This window comes from Pleurodeles waltl, chromosome 7 (assembly GCF_031143425.1).
Source record: "Pleurodeles waltl isolate 20211129_DDA chromosome 7, aPleWal1.hap1.20221129, whole genome shotgun sequence".
NCBI classification, from domain to species: domain Eukaryota; kingdom Metazoa; phylum Chordata; class Amphibia; order Caudata; family Salamandridae; genus Pleurodeles; species Pleurodeles waltl.
The window spans coordinates 83,000,803-83,023,476 of NC_090446.1; the positions used below are offsets into that span (position 1 = coordinate 83,000,803).

General features: G+C 48.8%; 1 protein-coding gene across 2 annotated transcripts in view; it reads left to right on the plus strand.

Annotated features, from left to right (window-relative positions):
• Positions 1-22,674, plus strand: part of GPR162 (G protein-coupled receptor 162) — a 99,953-nt gene that overhangs the window by 51,255 nt on the left and 26,024 nt on the right. For both annotated transcript variants that reach the window (XM_069243051.1, XM_069243052.1), the window contains exon 2: positions 14,878-17,073. In XM_069243051.1, coding sequence (XP_069099152.1) covers positions 16,273-17,073 — 801 coding nt within the window. In that variant the 5' untranslated portion in view covers positions 14,878-16,272. The remainder of the gene's footprint in view (positions 1-14,877; positions 17,074-22,674) is intronic.

Below are 22,674 nucleotides of genomic sequence, written 5' to 3' on the forward strand. Positions count from 1 at the left end.
GCGAATAAATTGTGAACCTCTCATTTGAATACATCCAGTATTGCATCCATACCTCTGTTTGGCTACGCAGGTTTTCCGTTGTTAGTTTTAAGAGCATTAGTTGGCGGCATACTGCTCTGAGTTTTTAAACTGGAAGCAGCAAGTTTAGCTCCCCCATGGCAATGGTTATATAACCGTATCTGTTAATGACAGCTGAAAAGTTTCAGACCGGCATATGAGCACATGAACATCTTTCTCCACCAATCGCAATGCAAGATTCCACCCATGACCTACTATGGAGGACTGTGAGTCTAGGGTCGCTGGTCCACAGGTCTCTGAAAGCAGCATAGTCAAAGCTCCACACCAGGCTGGGGGGTCTCCGGATTCAAATGTGCTAGGCCTCTTGGCATGGATTTCAGCAGTGTAGGCACTGACACTTCGACCAGACAGGGCGGAGGGCTTCAGTGATCCAGGAGCAGGCAAGACAGGCTTTTGTCACTTGCGCTTTTTCTGTCCCTAAATAGGTCATTTGTTAGGTCACAGCCTTCCAGACAGCGCAGTTGTCTGGTTTGCTAAAGACATCTTGGGGACGTTCTGAAAGTTGACCTAAAAATGCATTTGTTGATTACCATTGGCTTTGTGGTTTGTAACTCACATTTTCTGGCTTTCTATTTGCTTGCTTCATTTGCTTTAGGCTCTCCAGGTTATGTTTATCCCTTCCATTGCCTAAATCATGTTTACTGTATTCTTCTGGTGTGCAGAATAACAATGGATTGGGATGGGGCTCCGAGTGATTACCAGTGGCTGAAATTAATTTAAGCATTCCATCCATCACTGTTTTGTGTACCAATTGTGTCGCCCTAATTATATACAGATGTGGTTCCGTGCACTCTGTCACTGGAACCAAGTGGTACTCAGCTGAGGGACCCACAGCTAGGGGAAAAACGGTTCTGGGTTGCTTGTGTTCCGGTTCAGAGAGGACCTGGCCTGGCATGGCAGTTCGGGCTGCATTTTTCCGATTGGAGCAGGAAGAAGACTGATTTGCATATGGCTGGGTCTAAACTGAGGTGGCATCCACAATGATGGATTGGGATGCGGCCCTGAGTGATTACCAGTGCCTGAGATTAATTCAAGCATTCCTTCCATCACTGTTTTGTACATTATTTACATTAATGACGACAATGACCAGTCAAGCCCTGAAGGTGGGCACCTCATCGCTGGAAGGTAGTTCTGCAGCAGGGCGGGTCTATAGGCAGGCACATGATTATTGAGATGCTCTGACTCAGTTCACTAGCCTACTTGTGGGCTTGACGGGCTCAGGAAGGTCACCAGTGCTTAATTTGTAAAAAAAACACACAAGCAGAACCGAAAGTTGTTGTAGGAGCCCACCTCCTGCCCTGCTGAATGTTAGGGTTGCCAGATACCAAGTGCTCTCTGATGTTTAAATACCCAACCAGAAACATGCACCCTTTCAAAAGCGCATCGAAGGCTTCTATGAGCTAGAGGAGGTTGAGGGACAATGATGCGATGAGCCAAGTATGGTCTCCTAGTTCAAGAGCCAGTCTGGACAGGTGCCAGTGCATTCCGGAAGGTTGGTACTACCTGTTTGGGAGGAAGGTGGTCCATATATGTTAATTCTAAGTCAAACAGGGGGCAGGGGCAAAGATGCCTAGAAGGTGCCACTTCTGGAGGGGAGAAGTACCCCACAATAAGCCTCCCCACTCAGAGGGGTGCATGAGGGGTGAGTAGTATGGTGCCTCACAGATACACAAAGGTTGTCGGAGAAGCAGGGACTCCTGACTAAAGAGAGCCCCTTTTGGGTGGAACAGTCCAGGGGTGTAGGTGAAATCAGAGCAGCAGGTAAAGTCACAGTGGCACCAGGGCCCGTGGTGTGAAGGGCGCACTGCACCCTATTCATGACAGTCATTTAATAGCCACTCGAGAGGCATGGGTGCCATTTTCACAAGGACCCATATGGTAGCCTTGCCATGACATTTGTTTCCAAATCCTCAGGACTGCTGGGACACAGCACCGCAGGGACGGTAGGGAGCCATGTTACACCCCTGCTGAGCACAGAATGAGGAGTGGTAGTAAAGGCACACACAGGCCTCGACCATTAGAAATCCCTTTCAGAGGTCTTAAGGATGGGGACAAAAGCTCTCTTTCAATAGCACAATGAGGAGTGTCAGTGCAAATGGGCACTTCCCATATGACAGTACATAACATCTCAGTACACAGTGCTGCTTTGAGAAAAAACTTGCCCCATACATACTACGGACCTAGGGCTTGATTTAGATCTCGGCGTAGGGGGTGACAGATATCCTGTCCACCGAAATTTAAATCCCAGTGTTTACTTTGGGATTTAGATTTCAGTGGATGGGATATCCATCGCCGTTGTGACAGAGTAACCCACCCGTCGAGATATAAATCAGGCCCTAATTACTGCCACTATTCAACACACTGCACCGATCTGAGAACTATAGCACTCTCACGTGAACAAAAGGAATCACACCGTGCTTTAGAATTCTGCTAAATAAATCTTTCTGTGCAATGTGTTGGTTAAACACCTCTATGGTACAGAGGAGTGAAGTGTTGTGGGCTGGTGTCTCAAGAGCAGCAAAAATCCTGCAGAACATTTGTGAGCGGTTAGTGTCCATAGGATGCAGCATAGTGTGGCGGGATGGTTTCCTTAACATGGAATGTATTGTGTTAGGTTTGTGTTCTTTGGGCACAATGCAGTGGGATAGTTTCTATGCGGTCACAGTGTGGTGGGGTTGTGTAAACAGACTATAGTGCGGTGCGTTTGGTAAATGTCCGTAGGATGATGCATTGTGTGGTGGGTTGGTGTCCTTACCATGCAATGCTTTGCGTCAGGTTTGTGTTCCTTGGGCACAATGCAGTGGGATAGTTTCTATGGGGTCACAGTGTGGTGGGGTTGTGTAAACAGACTATAGTGCAGTATGTTTGGTAAATGTCCGTAGGATGATGCATTGTGTGGTGGGTTGGTGTCCTTACCATGCAATGCAATGCTTTGCGTCAGGTTTGTGTTCCTTGGGCACAGTGCAGTGGGATAGTTTCTATGGGGTCACAGTGTGGTGGGGTTGTGTAAACAGACTATAGTGCGGTGCGTTTGGTAAATGTCCGTAGGATGATGCATTGTGTGGTGGGTTGGTGTCCTTACCATGCAATGCTTTGCGTCAGGTTTGTGTTCCTTGGGCACAATGCAGTGGGATAGTTTCTATGGGGTCACAGTGTGGTGGGGTTGTGTAAACAGACTATAGTGCAGTATGTTTGGTAAATGTCCGTAGGATGATGGTTGGTTGGTGTCCTTACCATGCAATGCTTTGCATCAGGTTTGTGTTCCTTGGGCACAGTGCAGTGGAATAGAGTCTAGAACGACCACAATGTGGAGTGGGTTGTGTAAACGGACAATAGTGCAGTGTGGTTGGTAAATGTCCATAAATGTCGGTCAGCCCATGGATTCTTCTCCAGGGTCGCAGCTTGGCCATTAAGATGGGGGATGTAAGCTTCAGATTTCCCAAGAATCACGCTGGTTTAAATACGTTATTGTGAGAAGCAGGGCAGGAGTGGGGCCCTACGAGCAGTAGGAAGGGAGAGGAGTGTGGTTTGTGTGGGGTACTTACAACTCAATATTTTGTAAAATAGCTATATTAAGACCCTTAAAACAGAGTCGAGTGTGTGTTTTTGTCTGCATGTGTACGTAAAAATTCTAAGTGAATCCAACAAACACCTCTCCACACCCACCTTAAAGCACCTGTGCCCAACTATTTACTAAAGATACTTTAGTGAAGTGTAACCCCCACCTCATAGAAGCTACACCCTTGTTCTTCATGTGGTTAGTACTCACAGGATGCTGCGCGGCATGCTGAGATACCGCGCCTACAACACAGTGTAATGAGAAGGTAGTGAGTTAGGACCTGATTTAGAGTTTGACGGATGGTTTACTCTGTCATAAAAGTGAGGGATATCCTGTCCGCCAGATTACAAGTGCATTATATCCTACGGCTTTTGAACTGAGGCAGACAGATTATCTATTGTGTTTGTGATTGAGTAAACCATCCACCAAACTCCACATAAGACCCTCAGAGTTTAAAATTATATTTAGGAAGACAATTTGTAAATAAAAACATTACACGCAGTAAAGAGGCGGTTCCTACCTACAGACACTCAAAAGTCTGTAAAGTACACTGAATATAGCTGATCACCAAACATACAATAATCAGTGGAGAAGCTGTGCATCCCGCTAGCACATCTTTGTCAAAGTGGTTAATCATTACTTTACCTATGTAACACTTTCATCTCACAGTTTCAACTTGATTTTCCAACCAATGTTTTAATTAACTTCTCATTAATATCACCCACAATTAAAAATAATGAATCTGAGTTTTTACTTCTAACTTCATGTGCCACTTGTCTTCATGCCAGTTTTAAAATCAGCATTGGTCTTAATATTTCTAAATTAGAAATAAACAAATGTAAAATCAAATATTTTAACAAAATAGCTAGCTTAAGGGCTAACACATTCCAGGTTTTATGTTTGATTTCACTACATTCACATGTAAAGCCTTGACTATCTAATTTAGCTAGCCTGCCCAAAGGTCTGCCATTTTGTACGGGGAGGACTTTTTTTGCAAAACGTCAAAAACAGGGAGTTGCAATTGACCTGTCAGTCGTGCCTCCTGCAACATCGTGATTGCCACACTGCTTATTAAGCCCAAGTCTGGGCTCTGTTTTCAGCCATCTTTCAAAACCAAATATATTCCTGAGATAATTGGCTGCGATTCTGACAGGTTAATCCTCTCAGGAATGTTGTGATTACCGAGAAGTGGGCGGGACTACCACCTTCACTAGGATAAGCCAGTGCTTAATTTGAGCTGGTGGTTTCTGGTGGGGGGCTTCGGCACCTATTGTTGAGGGGAAGCACTTATTTTTCTGCATCAGGCGTTTAGTGCGAGCAAAAGTCACATATGGGAAAGAGGGAGGAAGAGTAGGACGGAAAAAGTGTCACAATGGAGAAAGCAGAAAGCTGCAAGTAAATTGGGCAGTGAAATGCGTGACGGGGCTGTGCCTGGGGGCCCGTGTCACTCAGTCCACCAGCCTTTCCCTGGCGGGGTAAACCGCCAAGGAAAGGCTGGCGGAATGCGACTCATTATCCGGAGGGCAGCGCTGCCTGTTGGATATGAAATGCTGCCAACCACCAGACTGCCTGGTGGCAGGAGCCTGGCGGTGGTGGCGTTTCCACCGTGGCAGTTCAGCCATGTTCAGAATATGGCGGTCTGGACCGCCATGCCATTGGCGGCAATGACCACCATGTTCTTTATGACCCCCTATATCATTTACATACTTTATTGACTTTCCCATGAAATGTAAATCCTTCTTTAAATAATTTACTGTTTCCACTTTATTAAAACGATTTTACTTGTCATCATTCTTATTTGTGCGTTGCTTGTAGTTACTTTTAGTTCAACCAGTTTTACATCTTCTTCTCCTTCTATAATCCAGATGCATGTACTTCTCCTCCAGTAATCTGTCCTACACCCCCTACAAATGTAACATCAGTGTCAGTGCTATTACTTCGAGCAGTGGTCTTCAAACCTGTTAATGCTGACCAACCCCAGTGGGAAAAAAAAAATTCAGAGACCCCCTCTGAATTTTTCACAATTATTCTATTAGATTGGCAATGACTAAATCTGTCTAGATTTATTTAAACTTTGTAGTAAAGTTCTGTTACTGTTATAAAAATACAATCAAATACATGATGCCAAACATCAGGGGTGGCTCCTTCATAAGGATAGAGGAGTGTTGCCCCCACCCCCCTTCCCCGCCAGCAGCGGCAGCTGCAAACCTTTTCCCAAAAAAAGTTTTTTGGTAAAAGGGGGGAACCACGGGGGTGATGAGCAGTGCGCATGTGTGTTTGGCCGGCCGTCTCGGACGGCTTGAGAGAGCCTGCACAGGCTCACAGTTTGCCTGGGAGCGCCCTGGTTTGGTGCTCCCAGCCAAACCTATTGCTGCTGTAAGCAGCATCAGGATTGCGCAGGGCAAGCTGGGAGCCTGTGCATGCCTGCAGCGAGGAGACGGAGGAGCGGAGCGGCGCACGGCGATAAGGTAAGTGTTTTTAAAAAAAATGTTTATTATTTTAAATTTAATTTAATCCCCCCCGCGCCACCCCGCCCCTTCTGCTACGCGCGAGCTGCGACTGCCAAACATACTACTCTGGTCAGGCAGGCCATACTAAGCTGTAAGTACAGTGTGATTATTAGAAGTGGAGATGGGGGTTTTGAAGAGCATTTGTAGTCCTGTTGACACATAGGGCCTGATTACAACTTTGGAGGAGGTGTTAATCCGTCCCAAAAGTGACGGTAAAGTGACGGATATACCACCAGCCGTATTACGAGTTCCATAGGATATAATGGACTCGTAATATGGCTGGTGGTATATCCGTCACTTTTGGGACTGATTAACACCTCCCCCAAAGTTTGAATCAGGCCCCAAGTCCCAAGCTTGGACATAAATGAAAAAACAGGCTAGTGATGGCCCATTACAGAGCGGATTACTGCTGCTCATTTTTTCATCTTAAAACAAAGCCCTGTTATTGACATAAAGCTTCTTTTGGCCAGAGCCCGGCGCCCCGGGGATCATTTGAGGCCGACCCCACAGTTCGAAGACCCTTCACTTAGAGAGTGGAGGGTGTAAATGCACAAAGGATGTTACTAGGGTTCACATTTACTTCATCAATGGAAGTGCTCCCGCTGCTGCTTCCTAGAGTCTGAAGGTTGCAGGTTGGTTCAGTAATGACTGGTGCGCCTCCAGTGTGTGTCGCGCTGGTACTTACCGGCTTTACTGGCAGTGTAGGTAGGTCACCTGGTGTCCTTGGGGTGCAGTACAGTAGGTTGGTATTATTAGGATGCAGTAAAGCGAGGAAGTCAATTGTTTAAGGGCAACTGCGGTGTCCTGGAAGTCAGCCACTGCCCCCCCCGCACACTTGAAAAATGGTTGCACTTGGTGCAGAGATTGGTGGAGGCAGAAAGCATGACATCACATAGAGAAGAGAACACAGGAGAGTGTAAAAAGATGATAGAAGCAGCATGGGACTCAGTGCTTCTTTCAGTCGCAGTAGCTGCTGGAGGTGGGGTAGTGAATGGGTAGCCGCAGTGCTTCATTTGTAACTAAAAACATGTCGGTGCCCAAAGCTCTCCTCTGAAACACGCGGCTGCTGCAATTAAATGTGCGAGCACAGAATACTGAGGCAGCGTAATCCTGAAGCCTTCTCGGACCTCTTCAATCCATTTAAAGGCACTCCTTGCCCCTTCAGCTCACTCTTGCAGCTTTCTGAGTTTCTGACAGTTTTCTGTTTTTCTCTTTCTTCGCAGGTTATGCCTAATGCCAAAAAATAAGTGCCGACCCTCAAAAATAATTGCCGGTGCCCAGCACCGGAAACCACTGGCTCAAATTAAGCACTAGCCGCACCCGCGATACATAGTCTTAGAGGCCGGATCCATGGTACATAACTGTGGTCGGAGCTGGTGCATCTTGTGCCATGTGATGCACCAACGCCATTGGAGTTCATTGCAAAGTTAGATTATTGCATTTTATTTCCACTCCTTGCCCCTCACTATTGCACTGAAAGTCTCATTGAACTGCACCCTCTTAATAAAATATGTATGTTTTAATTCATGGATGTTCTCCAGGACTCTTTATATAAATAGAAAATGGCCCTCTGTTCAGCTGTTTAAGGTTAATTTATGTTTGGGGTTTTTGCAAATTGTTCAGCCTTGGTTGTGTAAATATAGCACTGTGTAAATGACAGGGAAGTACTGTTGAGAGAAATATAGTGATATTGTCCTCCTAGCGCCTCGTGATCCGTAAACACTTCCCAGCACTAGAAGCCTATCTCAAAGTGATGGGTCGGCAACAAAATATTGTGAGGAAATAAAGGTCACAGTTGTTGGCATTCTTTTTTTGTTTCAAAATAGTTTTATTCGCTTTCATAGGAAGAAATATAAATAGTTAGGAGCTGGTAACAGAGAGGAAAGCAGGTTTGGCCAAATTGTTAATAAAACTGATTCCAGCAAGAAGAAATTGGTGTTTAATTCTTGCAGAGAGAACCCTCAAGAGTTAGTAAAGAGTCACAAGAGAGGGTAAACTGTGGAGGGCGTGTAGTTGATAGAGCGTAGACCATGAGATGTAAGAGACATCGAGTGCCAAGAAAACTGGGGGGAAAGTGGGATGCAGTGCAGGGTGACCTCTCTAGCGACCCTGGGGTGAAAGGCAGTATGGTAGGATGGGGTTCATGGGATGCAGTGCAATATGGCGGGATAGGATTCCTTTGATGCAGTGCAGTGTGACGGGTTAGAGTTCATGGGATGCAGTGCAGTATGGCGGGATAGGATTCCTTTGATGCAGTGCAGTGTGACGGGTTAGAGTTCATCGGATGCAGTGCAGTATGGAGGGATAGGGTTCCTTTGATGCAGTGCAGTATAGTGGGACAGGGTTCATTGAATGCAGTGCAGTATGGAGGGATAGGGTTCCTTTGATGCAGTGCAGTATAGTGGGATAGAGTTCATTGAATGCAGTGCAGTATAGTGGGACAGGGTTCATTGAATGCAGTGCAGTATGGCTGGATAGGGTTCCTTTGATGCACTGCAGTATAGTGGGATCGAGTTAATTGAATGCAGTGCAGTATAGAGGGATAGAGTTCATTGAATGCAGTGCAGTATAGTGGGATAGAGTTAATTGAATGCAGTGCAGTACGTTGGTATAGTGTTCTTTTGATGCAGTGCAGTATAGTGGGATCGAGTTCATTGAATACAGTGCAGTATAGAGGGATAGAGTTCATTGAATGCAGTGCAGTATGGCTGGATAGGGTTCCTTTGATGCACTGCAGTATGGTGTGGTAGAAATTCTTGATGCCGTGCAGTAGGGTGGGACAGAGTTCATTGGATGCCGTGCAGTATGGTGGGATAGCGTTCCTTTGATGCAGGACAGTATCATTGGATAGAGTTCATTGGATGCAGTGAGGTATGGCGGGATAGGATTTCTTTGATGCAGTGCAGTGTGACGGATTAGAGTTCATTGGATGCTATGCAGTATGGAGGGATAGCGTTTCTTTGATTAAGTGCAGTGTGATGGGGTGGAGTTCATTGGATGCTGTGCAGTATGGAGGGATAGCGTTTCTTTGATGCAGGGAAGAATCGTGGAATAGAGTTCATTGGATGCAGTGCAGTTGTATAGTGTTCTCTGATGCAGTGCCCGATGGCGGGATAGAGCTCCTTTGATGCAGTGCAGTATGGTTGTATAGTGTTCTCTGATGCAGTGCCATATGGCGGGATAGAGATCCTTTGATGCAGATCAGAATGGTAGGATGGGGTTCATGGGGTGCAAGGCAGTATGGTTGTATAGTGTTCTCTGATGCAGTGCCATATGGCGGGATAGAGTTCCTTTGATGCAGTGCCATATGGTAGGATAGAGTTCCTTTGATGCAGTGCCATATGGTAGGATAGGGTTCATTGGATGCAGTGCAGTATGGTTGTATAGTGTTCTCTGATGCAGTGCCCTATGGCGGGATAGAGTTCCTTTGATGCAGTGCAGTATAGCAGGTTAGAGTCAGGGGCGGCTCCTCCATTAGGGCGGAGGAGCGTCGCCCCCCCCACCAGCAGCAGGAGCTGCAAACCTTTAAAAATAAAACTATAATCAACCTACGTTATTATATTTTTCTTTTTATAGGGGTGGGGCCATGGGATGACGAGCACCGAGGGGAGTGCACAGAGCGCTCCCCTCAGTGCGCATGTGTGTTTGGCCAGACGTCGACGGCCGGCCAAACACACATACGCACAAGGGCTCTCTCCAACCCAGCACAGTGTAGTCGCGCTGGAGAGAGCCGTCCCAGCCTGCCTTTCTGCATTTGATCGCCCAGCCAATCATAATGCTGCTATGAGCAGCGTAATATTGGCCGCAGGGCAGGCTGGGAGCCTGCAGCGCAGCGGAGAGAGGCAGCGACGTCCAGCTAAGTTTTATTTTTATTTGATTTTTGTTTTATCCCCCCACCCACCACTTTTCCAAGTCACCAGCCGCGACTGGTTAGAGTGCATCGGATGCAGTGCAGTATTCTTGGACAGCGTTCCTTTAATGCAGTGCAGCATGCCGGGGTAGTGTTTCTTTTTATGGGATGTGGTACGGTTGGGTACTGTTTCTTTGAAGCAATGCAGTATGGTAGGATAGTTTTTCTTTGATGGAGTGCATGGCACTGTCGCGTTTCTTCAACGCAGTGCATTGTGGTAGGACAGAGTCCATTGGATGCAGTGACCTTGATCAATGTCCCTACGGTGCAGTCCCTTTTTTGAGTTACTGGCCTAGAATAATGCCTGGTTTGGTGGGTCAGTGTCCTTGGGATCAAACAGAGGACAATGTTTTTACCCCCTCTAGAACGCAGTGTGATGGCTAGGCTTAGGAACCGAGGGTGCAGGGCAGTCTGGTAGGGTGCAGTGTGTGAAGGAATTAATAAATGTGATTATTTGAGATCAAGCCTCTTAAACGATAAATTTAAAAATAAACATCATCTAATCACTTTCAGGAAGTCCTTTAAAAAAAGATAAGCTAAAAGCACACATTAGTTAAACAATCAATTCAACTACAAGTAATATGGCACAGAGTCGTTTATAAACATTAAAAAGCTGGCTGAAGCACATGCTACATCTAAAAAATGCATTCTAATTAAAAATTAAAGGGCAACCAAACCTGATCTAATGTTAGATTTTAAGAAAATAGCCTTTAAAATTCCCTGTTGCAAAGTTAAGGATTATCAGCAGTCGAAAAGTACATGGACCTTCGTACAATGTCTCTGGAGCCCGCACACTCATAAACCATCTTTACTCTTAAAAGAACACATCCTGATAGCATACGGTGTGTCCCACTCTAAATATAAAGCTGGTACGGTGCATTTTAGAATTTGGAAGACTATTAGGATAGGGGGAGGCCGCCCAGGTCTGAAATTTTTCTTCAGCTGAAGGCCTTTCTCATAGAGAACAAAGATCCCTTCTCTTGAGTCGAACCCACCCATCTTGGATAATTCTTTCTTGGAGTATGTAAGTTGAGATGCACAATATAATTCTTGATCTATAGTATATCAGCTTCCACCTTCAGCTGTTTCTGTGTCTTCTGAGGCCACTTAAGACCACTTTAAATGATCTTATCCAGACATAGGGACATATTGGGTTACTTGGATACTAATAATTTGCTTCAAAACCTTAATGTTCGTATAGGCATAAATATGGACCAGGATTGGACCTCAACCTCCACCCTAATTGCCGATACTTTGGAATATATTCGAAGGGATAACAGTTTTTTTTAAACAACAACCCTCTACCTTATCCCAACCTAGAATTTTATCTAAGAATTTAGAATTAGAATTTTGAATTTTGAATTTTATCTAAGCTCAGCATTTCTACTTCATGTAGAATTTTAGGAGGAATTAGTGCTTCATCAAATGAAAGGATGGCCCACCAGATTCTTTTTTGAATTTCTGTAAACCTTTGAGAGTTGATAATGATTTTGCCTTTAACATACCTATATGGAAAGACCAACTCAGGGATTTAGTAAAAAGCATCCCTAAATGCTTATATTCTGAGGTGTCTTCACTACCCAATGGACCATTTGAAGCAGTGCTTTCTCTTACCCAAGGTCATAATTTTGGTTTTATCTGAATTAATTATTAACTTATTTTTCATGCAGCACTTTTCAAGCTCCACCAATTTCCTTTGTAAGCCAACTGGTGGACAATCCACACGAATTAGATCAACTGCATAGAGCAGGCGTGATATGTCGTAACCCTTTGTTTTAAGAGAAAAGGAGTGAATACCTAATAGTGTTTTTGAAAGGTCAGCTAGGTGTAGGAAAAAACAATTGGGGACCCTGACACAACCTTATCGCAGCGCATTATCAATGCATCCAACTGTGTAACCCCAGTAACACCTGGAATTTCCATGCCTTCCAAATTGTCCCACAAGATCTTTTATTCCACCAGATCAAAGGCGGCTTGGAAGTCTACCAATCAGGTACAGAAAGAACCCCAATTTCTAAGCATGTTGGTGCAATAGCCCATAGGCTAGGGCAGTGATTTATAATAGGATGCCCAGGCTTGAAGCCGCCCTGATCCACTGAGATCATATTCTGCTCTTCGCACTATTGTCAGAGCGCCTGGAGCAATACATTGCTAAACTGTTTGCACCAGCTTCATTAAACATATCAACTGGTAGTTTGTGGGGTCTGCCGGGTCACCCTTTTTAAAAAATGGTTTTATTATTGCACCTTTCCATATGTAAGGATAGGCCAAAGCAAATATAAATTGTTTAAACACATCTGCATAGTATTTCACGCAACAGTTTATATTCGTCTTTGTTATGACTGCTGGCAGATCATCCAGTCCTGAGAATCTGATTCATTTTCTTTGCATAATAATATCTCTAATTGCAGAGCCAGCAAAAAAGGAGAGCAATTTGGGGTAGGTTCTAAAAGCCTTCTTAGTTCCCAGATTATCTTTAGTGTTCTACCCAACCCCCTTCAGATACCACACCTCCTGCTCCCACCTCCCTGCCAGGCACCCCTAAGCACATCAATTTCCAAACCTTTGTCACATCATTGGTTGATATTTTCGCCATCATTTCACCCCAATTCCTTTTGTATGCTATCAGGGCTCAGTGTTGTGTGACATCAATTTCCAAAACTTTGTTACATCATTGGTTGATATTTTCGCCATCATTTCACCCCAATTCCTTTTGTATGCTATCAGGGCTCAGTGTTGTGTGTCATTGTCACCAGGATGAACTAAGCGGGGATGAATCCCATGATGATGTGTTATTGTCCTCACGGTGCGCTGAGGTAGGTTAGCTTTCCCAGGAGTCCGCGCGCAGTCCTTATCAGGGGCCACAATGACGGAGACACTGACCACAAGAAACCTGCACACAGCACCACCACCCCAGAAGACTCCACGATAAACAATGCCACACAAGGAGGCATAGTCATAGAATGCCATGATATTTACAAGTCAACAGGCCCGTGAAGAAAGGGTGAGGTGCTGTAAGTAACTGAACCAGTGGAGAGAATTCCATCATTGGCATCACCTCCCACCTGTGAGGCTGCTGCAGGAGTGAGCCAACCACATGTCATGTGAGCTGGACACTACTGCAATGGCGCAAACCATTGATGTCATGGGCATGTCCCTATGCAGGGTCCTTTCTTGACGTAGATGCACTCCACTGATAATGAGAGCTACAGCTTTCTGGAGCCAGGCCTAGTAACAAAAGGCACCGCTGAGCACCGCGTTGTATTTGGTGGTCAGATCACAATCAAACATACAAACACAGACACAAACACACAATTTCACTCCGAAACTGCAAGCTCAAAGGCCTGATGACACTCCTCCACTCACTGCCCAACTCGAGGTTGTAAAGAACTTTGGCGTTATCACTGACAAGCAGCTGACCTTTAAATCCAAATCAATACGGTTGTTGCCACTTGTTTTGGCTCGATGAGCCTGGCCAAATAAATCTTACAATTTCTTTCCTTCCCAGATGGGGCTACCGTTCTTCTTGCCCTGGTAGTGTCTAGGTTGGACTACCCCATGCCCTTTACGCAGGACTTCCTCAATGTCCTCTGCAGAGGCTTCAAATTGATCAGAGCGCAGCAGCTCGCTTGGTACTTCATGAGTACGGATGATGCCCCATTTTAAGAACCTACACTCTTTACCGCTCATGTTTAAAACGTTAACCCTCATGCACAGGGCCCATCACCAGTCTGGACGGAGAACTTGTCCTCTCGGACACAACTCTGCTCGCCACGCAGAAGTCTGCGGTCATCCTCTGGTCGCTTTGCCAAAGTTCCCAGGTTTAAGCGAGCAAATGGGGGAGGCAGATGCTTTTGCCCCCTGGGCCCGCAGGCCTGGAATAGTCTGGCAGCCGAATTCTGAATTACGTAAGGTAGTCAACTAATGTTCTTTCAAAAAAACAACTGAAGATGTGGCTTTTTAGTCCACAATTGCAATTCCTGTTGTATTTTCTCTTGCTTTCCCTAGCGCCGGGACAAAGCCGTGTGCTTTGTAAATCCTGCTATTCATTCATTCATTCACACACACGCACCCACTGACACACAGATGCACTCACACATACACACACTCGCGCACCCTCACTCCTCGTCCGATCTGAGATTACTTTAGTCATGACTCCAGGAACAACAGGCGTCAAAAACAGAAATCAACTTTTCTGAATACTTAACAATTTAGGCCCTCGAAGGCAAATTCTAATGGAAGTACGCACACACGCACACATTTCAGTGGAAATACATGCACACGCAAACACACACACGCACATGCACCTTCATAGACATGCAAGTGTGAGTGAGTTCTAGTACCAGGGGTCCCTCACTAGAACTGAGGCGCATTGGCAGAGCTGTATGTGCACCGCAGCACAGCGAGTGTGCTGCAGACGGGAAGTGACGTACATCAGACGAGCACTGTGTGGGGCCCACTACTGAAGTCTCTGTGAGTGCTTCGAGGTACATCTGGAGAACATCTCCAAGGTTTGGAGGCTGAGTGAAAAGTGGCCCTTGTGATGGGAGCTTTGCACAAGTGTATCCGAGCTGGTGATGAAACGCTCTCGGGTGGAGGGGGGGGGGGGGAGGTAAACTTGAGGGCTGTCGCTGTTCTCAAGCACTGGGGTGGGGGCCGATGGGACATCAAGAGAGAGTCCTGTGTGTGTGTGTGTGTGTGGTGGGGGGGGGGGGGGCGGTTTGAGTGGACGAGGAGAGGTTAACCAGAAGAGCTGAGCGCTGAGGTGGAGATGAGAGTGTAGGCTTGTGTCCTGATGTCATGTCTCTCCTTTCTTGCAGGGGGGTGAGAGCGCTACGAGTCACGCCGACATCTGTCCCCAGTTCCTGAGAGGCGACAGACTTCATCCCTGACTGATAAGCTTGCATCCACCGGGGAAGAGCCGGGCACGCCGCCAACTCCGAGACTGGCAGACATTCACCCTAACCGACAGATGGACTGAGAGACACTTCCCCCGGAGACAGGCGCGCATCCTTCTACGACAGCAGCACTCTCTGCACCTGGGTCCTCCCTGGCACTGCGCCCTGAAGTGACAGCTTGGCGCTTCATATCACTCCGTGGGCCAGGGCGGCAACAAGAAGGCGCGTACCTGGAAGAAGGAGGGCGCGGTGAAGTGCGCCTAGAGGCCAGTCAGTGAGGTAGAGAGTGCGCTTGAGTACCTCACGGGCTGGAATATTTAGGCACAGGTCTGCCAGGGGAGAGGACAAGGAACAACCGACCACCCCACCCACCACACCTTGCAACATTGGATGAAAGAGTGGACAAACGGTGAGAAAAAGTGTAAGACCCCCCCCCCCCCCCGCCCCCAGCGGGGGATTTTTGAGGCACCCCTGAGAGAGCATTAACAGTTCAGTACACGATGGGCAACTCGAGCCGCCCCTGGACCTCGGTGACGCCTCTAGTTGCTATAAACGACAGGCCCCTTTGAGAAGAGAATAGCAGGCCTGCATATGATGGAGAAGAGGAAATGCTGCCTTGGGGAGGCGAACTGTTTACTTCTGATTTGGAGGCAGGGCTGGGGTGAGGTCAGCTATTCCGAATGTGAGGTAGATTTGGAGGCGCGGCTGAGAAGAGGCGATTGATTCTGCCCAGAGTGGACATTTCCAACCACAGATGGAACAATGACGAGCACAGTGGAGAATCTGAAACTCCATTGAGATGAAGTTTATAATTTTGTGCACATGGGGAAAGTGGGGGCCATACACGGATAGGTTTAACAGTTCTACAGGTAAGCAGGAGTTGGAGGCACAGATGAGAAGGGGTTAACTAGCTGTTAGAGAACTAGAGTCATCGCTGGACAAAGGTTATCCCCTTCCAAGTGATGGGGAACGAGTGTCACCACTGAAGAAGTTTCCGCCATAAGAGATTGCGCCAAAGGACGCAGACAGGGGGCGCACAAGAAAAAGAAATGAGACAAGGGGCTGAGAGGAGAAATAAAAACATTGAAGGGAATAAACACAAAAAAGAAAGTAAAAAAGAGGAGGAGGAACAGAAAGAACAACACAATTCCCATTTCAAAAAGCTGGACTGCCCTCTTCCACTGACACAGATCAAACGTGGCCTTACCACTGTCCACTCATCCACACTACCCTCTTGGCCACGAAGACACAGATCAGTTGCCTCCTCCCCTGAGCCTCCCGCCTGCCCCGACCCCCTCTGCCCTGCCTGGGTGTAAGATGCATCACAGCCCCGAGGTGGAGACCCTGCACAACAACTCCCTCTCGTGGCTGGCCTGTGGCGTGCTCTCCCTGCTGGCCAACGCCTGGACCATCCTCAGCATCTCGGCCAAGCAGCAGAAGCACAAACCCCTGGAGCTCCTGCTCTGCTTCCTGGCAGGTACCCACATCCTGATGGTCGCCATCCCTCTCACCATGTTCTCGGTCATCCAGCTGCGCAAGGAGGCCTCGGACTACGACTGGAACGAGGGCATCTGCAAGGTCTTCGTCTCCACCTACTACACCCTGGCACTGGCCACCTGCTTCACCGTGGCCTCGCTGTCCTACCACCGCATGTGGATGGTGCGCTGGCCGGTCAACTACCGCCTGAGCAACACCAAGAAGCAGGCGCTGCATGCCATCATGGGCATCTGGATGGTGTCCTTCATCCTCTCCACCCTGCCCAGCATCGGCTGGCACGACAACACTGAGCGCTACTACGCGCGTGGATGCCAGTTCATCGTCAGCAAGATTGGCCTGGGCTTCGGAGTGTGCTTCAGCCTGCTGCTTCTAGGTGGCATCTCCATGGGCTTGGTGTGTGTGGCCATCACATTCTACCATGCCTTGTGCGGCCGAGGACGGGCAGGCCGCCGCGCTGCCCGCAATGCCTTCAACGTGCCCACCATTGTGGTGGAGGATGCCCAGGGCAAGCGTCGCTCCTCTTTAGATGGCTCAGAGTCGGCCAAGACCTCCATGCAAATGACCAACCTGATTGGCGCCATCGTCTTCCTCTACGACACGCTGACGGGGCTGCCCATACTGGTAAGGCTGGCATCACAAGTCTACTCTTGAAGGAATGTGGGCGACTGTCACTGCGTCATCTTCCATAGCAAGTACAGCTTCCGCTGTTGTATCCATTTTCACCTGATGCCACCTGTTGCACCCACTGCCACACCTACAGCTACCACATTATGTCACACCAAGTGTAACCGCCTGCTGACACGCACACTGCCGCACCGTGGCACAGTGCCCACAGCCATGACATGCTGCCACACCCACTGCCATCACCTGCTGCTGCACCCACTGCCACACCCACAGCTACCACATAGAGCCACACCCACTGCCGCCACCTGCTGCTGCACCCACTGCCACACCCACAGCTACCACATGATGTCACACCAAGTGCAACCGCCTGCTGACGCGCACACTGCCGCACCATGGCACAGTGCCCACAGCCATGACATGCTGCCACACCCACAGCTACCATGTGTGCCGCACCAAGTGCCACCACCTGCTGACGCACACACTGCCGCACATGGCACAGTGCCCACAGCCATGACATTCTGCCACACCACTGCCACCACCTGCTGCTGCACCCACTGCCACACCCACAGCTACCACATAGAGCTACACCAAGTGCCACCACCTGCTGACGCACACACTGCCGCACGACGCCACAGCGCCCACAGCCATGGCATGCTGCCAAACCCACTGACACCACCTACTGCTGCACCCACTGCCACACCCACAGCTACCACATAGAGCCACACCCACTGCCACCACCTGCTGCTGCACCCACTGCCACACCCACAGCTACCACATGATGTCACACCAAGTGCCACCGCCTGCTGACGCACACACTGCCACACCCACAGCTACCACATGGTGTCACACCAAGTGCCACCGCCTACTGACGCACACACTGCCGCACCCACAGCTACCATGTGGTGCCACACCAAGTGCCACCGCATGCTGACACACACTGCCGCACCACAGTGCCCATAGCCATGACATGCTGCTGCACCCACTGACATCACCTGCTGCTGCACCCACTGCCACACCCACAGCTACCATATGTGCTGCACCAAGTGCCACCGCCTGCTGACATGCACACTGCCGCACCATGCCACAGTGCCCACAGCCGAAATACTGCCACATCCACTGTCACCACCTGCTGTATCACCTGCTGCCAGGCCCTCTGCCACCACCTACTGCCACACCTGCTGCCACCACTTTCTGCCTCACACACAGCCAACACCTGCTGCCACACCGATGCTGCTACCTGGTGCTGCACCCACTTCTTTGTCGAACCTATAGGACCTGAAGAAGAAAGAGGGTCCCTGGACTTAATATAGTAGCTCAACCAGGGAAGTAGAAGCTGCACAAAAAATAATGAGCTATCTTAGAATCATATTTCATACATAGATACAAGACAAGAAAAAGGATATGTAACAATATTCATCTTATAATGTATGTCAACACTCACAAAAAACTATTATGGGCCTGATTACAACTTTGGAGGAGGTGTTAATCCGTCCCAAATGTGACAGATATACCACCAGCCGTATTACGAGTTCCATAGGATATAATGGACTCGTAATACGGCTGGTGGTATATCCGTCACTTTTGGGACGTATTAACACCTTCCCCAAAGTTGTAATCAGGCCCTATATGTCCAATCTGAGGCTACATCACATATCATTCATTGTCTACATGGTCAAGGATATCATTACACAAAGATACAGTATTGTTATATCAATAATTTATCAATCATTATTAAATACATCATAAAACAGACAGTACCTACATCATTCACACCACATTCATTCTACACTAATATATACAACAGCATACCACTAACTAATCAAATATTAACACATAATCAAATATTAACATATATATGCTGTAATACCAATATACATTTGCTTCAACCTATAAAGTCCAGTATCTTAATTTTTTCATATGATTCTCCCAGAACATAGTAGGAACCAAGGGCCGACGCGTGTTTCGGGGATCCTCTCATAGGGAAGCCACCTTCATCAGGGCCGTTCCCAAATCTATATTCAAAGATGGATATAGACTTTATAGGTTTAAGCAAATGTATATTTGTATTAAAGCATATATATGCTAATATTTGATTATGTGTTAATATTTGATTATTTAGTGGTATACTGTTGTATATATTATAGTAGAATGAATGTGGTGTGAATGATGTACGTACTGTCTGTTTTATGATATATTTAATAATGATTAATAAAATATTGCTATAACAATACTGTATCTTTGTGATGAATATGAATATTGTTACATATCCTTTTTAATGTCTTGTATCTATGTAGGAAATATGATTCTAAGGTAGCTCATTATTTTCTGTGCAGCTTTCACTGCACCCACTTCTGCCACTTACTGCCTCACGCACTTCTGCACCCGCTGCCACCACCTTATACCACCAGATGCCAAATACAGCCACTACCTACTGCCACACCCAGTGCCACCACCTGCTGTATCACCCACTGCCACAACCTGCTACCAGTCTCTCTGCCACCACTTACTGCCTTGCCTTCTGCCAACACTCACTGCCTCACACACAGCCACCACCTGCTGCCACACCCCATGCCTCTACCTCCTGCTGCACACACTTCTTCCAGTTATTGCCTCACCAATTGCAACACTTCAGCTCCTGCATGCTGCCACACCAGCTGGTGCACGCTGTTAGTGTGTCACTGCCACCCTCACAGCCACCAACTGCTGATGCACCCACTGCTGCCCATGCAGCAGTGCCCACTGCTATCACATGCTGCCACACCCATTACAGTACCCGTAATTAGCACATGCTGCCACACCAGGTGCCACCACCTGTTAGCTCGCCCGCTGCTGCTCCCTGCTGCAGTGCCCAACAGCACCACATGCTGCCACACCCACTGCCACCACCAGCTGCATCACCTGCTGCCACAGTGTGCTGCCACCCACCCTGCGGCTGCCTGCAGTAGTACCAGCTGTCACACATGCTGCCACTCCCTCTGCCACCACCTACTGGCTCAGCTGCTGCCACCCCTGCTGCCTCATACACAGCCAACAATTGCTGCCACTCCCGTTGCCACCACCTGCTGCCTTACCTGCTACCACCCACGCCACACTCGCTGCCACAACCTTCTGCCTCCCACATGGCTTCCACCTGCCACCACACCTGAAGCCACAACCACTGCCTACTGCATCACCTTCTGCCATACTTTCTGCCACACCCACTGCCTCCACTTGCTGCCTTACTTGCATGTTGTTCCACCTGCTGCCACATCCACCATCACTCCCTCTGCCACCACCCATGGGCTCAGCTGCTGCCACACCTGCTGCCTCATACACAGCCAATAATTGCTGTCACACCAGCTGGTGCTCGCTGTTAGTGTGCCCACTGCCACCCTCACAGCCACCAACTGCTGATGCACCCACTGCCGCACCATGCAGCAGTGCCCACTTCTATCACATGCTGCCACATCCACTACCGCACCCATAATTAGCACATGCTGCCATACCAGGTGCCACCACCTGTGCCCGCTGCTGCTCCATGCTGCAGTGCCCACCAGCACCACATGTTGCCACACCCACTGCCACCACCAGCTGTATCACCTGCTGCCACAATGTGCTGCCACTCACCCTGCGGCCACCTGCAGTACTACCAGCTGTCACACATGCTGCCAATCCCTCTGCCACCACCTACTGGCTCAGCTGCTGCCACGCCTGCTCCCTCATACACAGCCAATAATTGCTGCCACACCAGTTGCCACCACTGCTTCCTGCTGCCGCACACACTTCCACCACTTGCTGCCTAACCCACTGCCTCCACCTGCTGCTGCACCCGCTGCCACATCCACTGCCACCCCCTGCTGCCTCTCCCACTGCCACACCTGCTCAACACCCACTGCCATATCCACTGGCACAACCAGCTGTCACACTCACTGCCACGAACTACTGCCACCCCTGCTGCCTCCCCTGCTGCCTTACCTGCTGCCACACCCGCCACACTCGCTGCCACAACCTGCTGCCTCCCACATGGCTACCACCTGCCACCACAACTGAGGCCACAATCACTGCCTACTGCATCACCTTCTGCCATACTTTTTGCCACACCCACTGCCACCACTTGCTGCCCTAATTGCATGCTGTCCCACCTGCTGCCACATCCCCCATCACTACCTGCTGCCACACTAGCTCCTACCATCTGCTATCACAATCACTGTTGCTCTGACTGGAACCACCTGCTTCCACACCCACTGCCACGCCTGCTGCTACACCCAGTGTCACCATGTGTGCTTCACTTGCGTCCAGCTCCTGCAACCACACCACCGGCTGCCGACTCCTGCCACCATCTGCTGCCACACTCCTTGCCACGACAGCTGAAACACCTACTGCCACTACCTGCTGATGTGCTCGCTGCCACACCATGTTGTCACTCCTGCTGCCCCATCCACTGCCACCATCTGCTGCCGATGCCCTGTCACCATCTGCTGCCACTCTCTTCGCAACACCGAATGCCACCACCTGCTTCCACACTCACTGTCAAACAGTTGCCATCTCCTGCCTGCTGCCTCACTCACTGCCACCATCTGCTGCTCACCCCTGGCACCCTCTGCTGCCACATTTACTGCCATTACCAGCTGCCACACCAACTTCCACACTTTGTTGCCACCAACTGCTGTACCACGCACTGCCACCACCAGATGCCTGATCCACTGCCTCACCTGCTGCCCCACTAAAAGCCACCACCAGCTGCCTGATCTAATGCCACACCTGCTGCCCCACCCAATGCCACCACCAGCTGCCTGATCTACTGCCACACCTGCTGCACCCACTGCCAAGACTTGCTGCTTCTCTCGCTGAAATACCAGCTTCCTCATCCGCTGCCACCACCAGATGCCATGCACATTGCCCCCACTTACTGCCACGCCTACTGCCACCTCATGGAGCCATGCCCACTGCCACCGCCGTTCCAATGCTCCCCCCACTCACTGCCACCACCTGCTTTTGTGTTCAGTGTCACACTCAGAGCCCCCCCCCCCAGCTGAAATACCCTCTGCTCCACCCATGGCCACATCTGCTGCCACACTTACCACAGTGGTCTCCTGCAATGCGCAATGTACCACCCACTGATGCCACTTCTAATGCACCCACTGCTCAACTCACTGAAACACAGTGCCAGATCCTTGCCTTGTGGGTGCCTCACCAGACTCCACTCCTCCCTGCTTTAGTCTTCTCGCCGACAGTATATCACTCTTTGGTTTGCTCTTTTCCCGACCCTATCAGTCTTGTGTGCCCAGTGGTTAATTTGTAAATAAAAACGTGCCTGTGCGAGCACGGAATACTGAGGCTGCGTAATCCTGAAGCGGTCTTTGACCTCTTTAATCCATTTACAGCCACTCCCTGCCCCTTAAACTCCCTCTTGCAGCTTTCTGCTTTCTCCCTTTGTGACGCTTTTCCCTCTTTCTTTGCTCGACCTTTCCCATATTTGTCTTTTGCTCGCAGTAATTGACATGCAGAAAGACAGGTGCCGGCCCTCAAAAACAGGTGCCGGTGCCCCCCTACGGGCAACCATCGGCTTAAATTAAGCACTGAATGTGCCTCTTTTACTCTTCACTTCCTTCTCTGCTC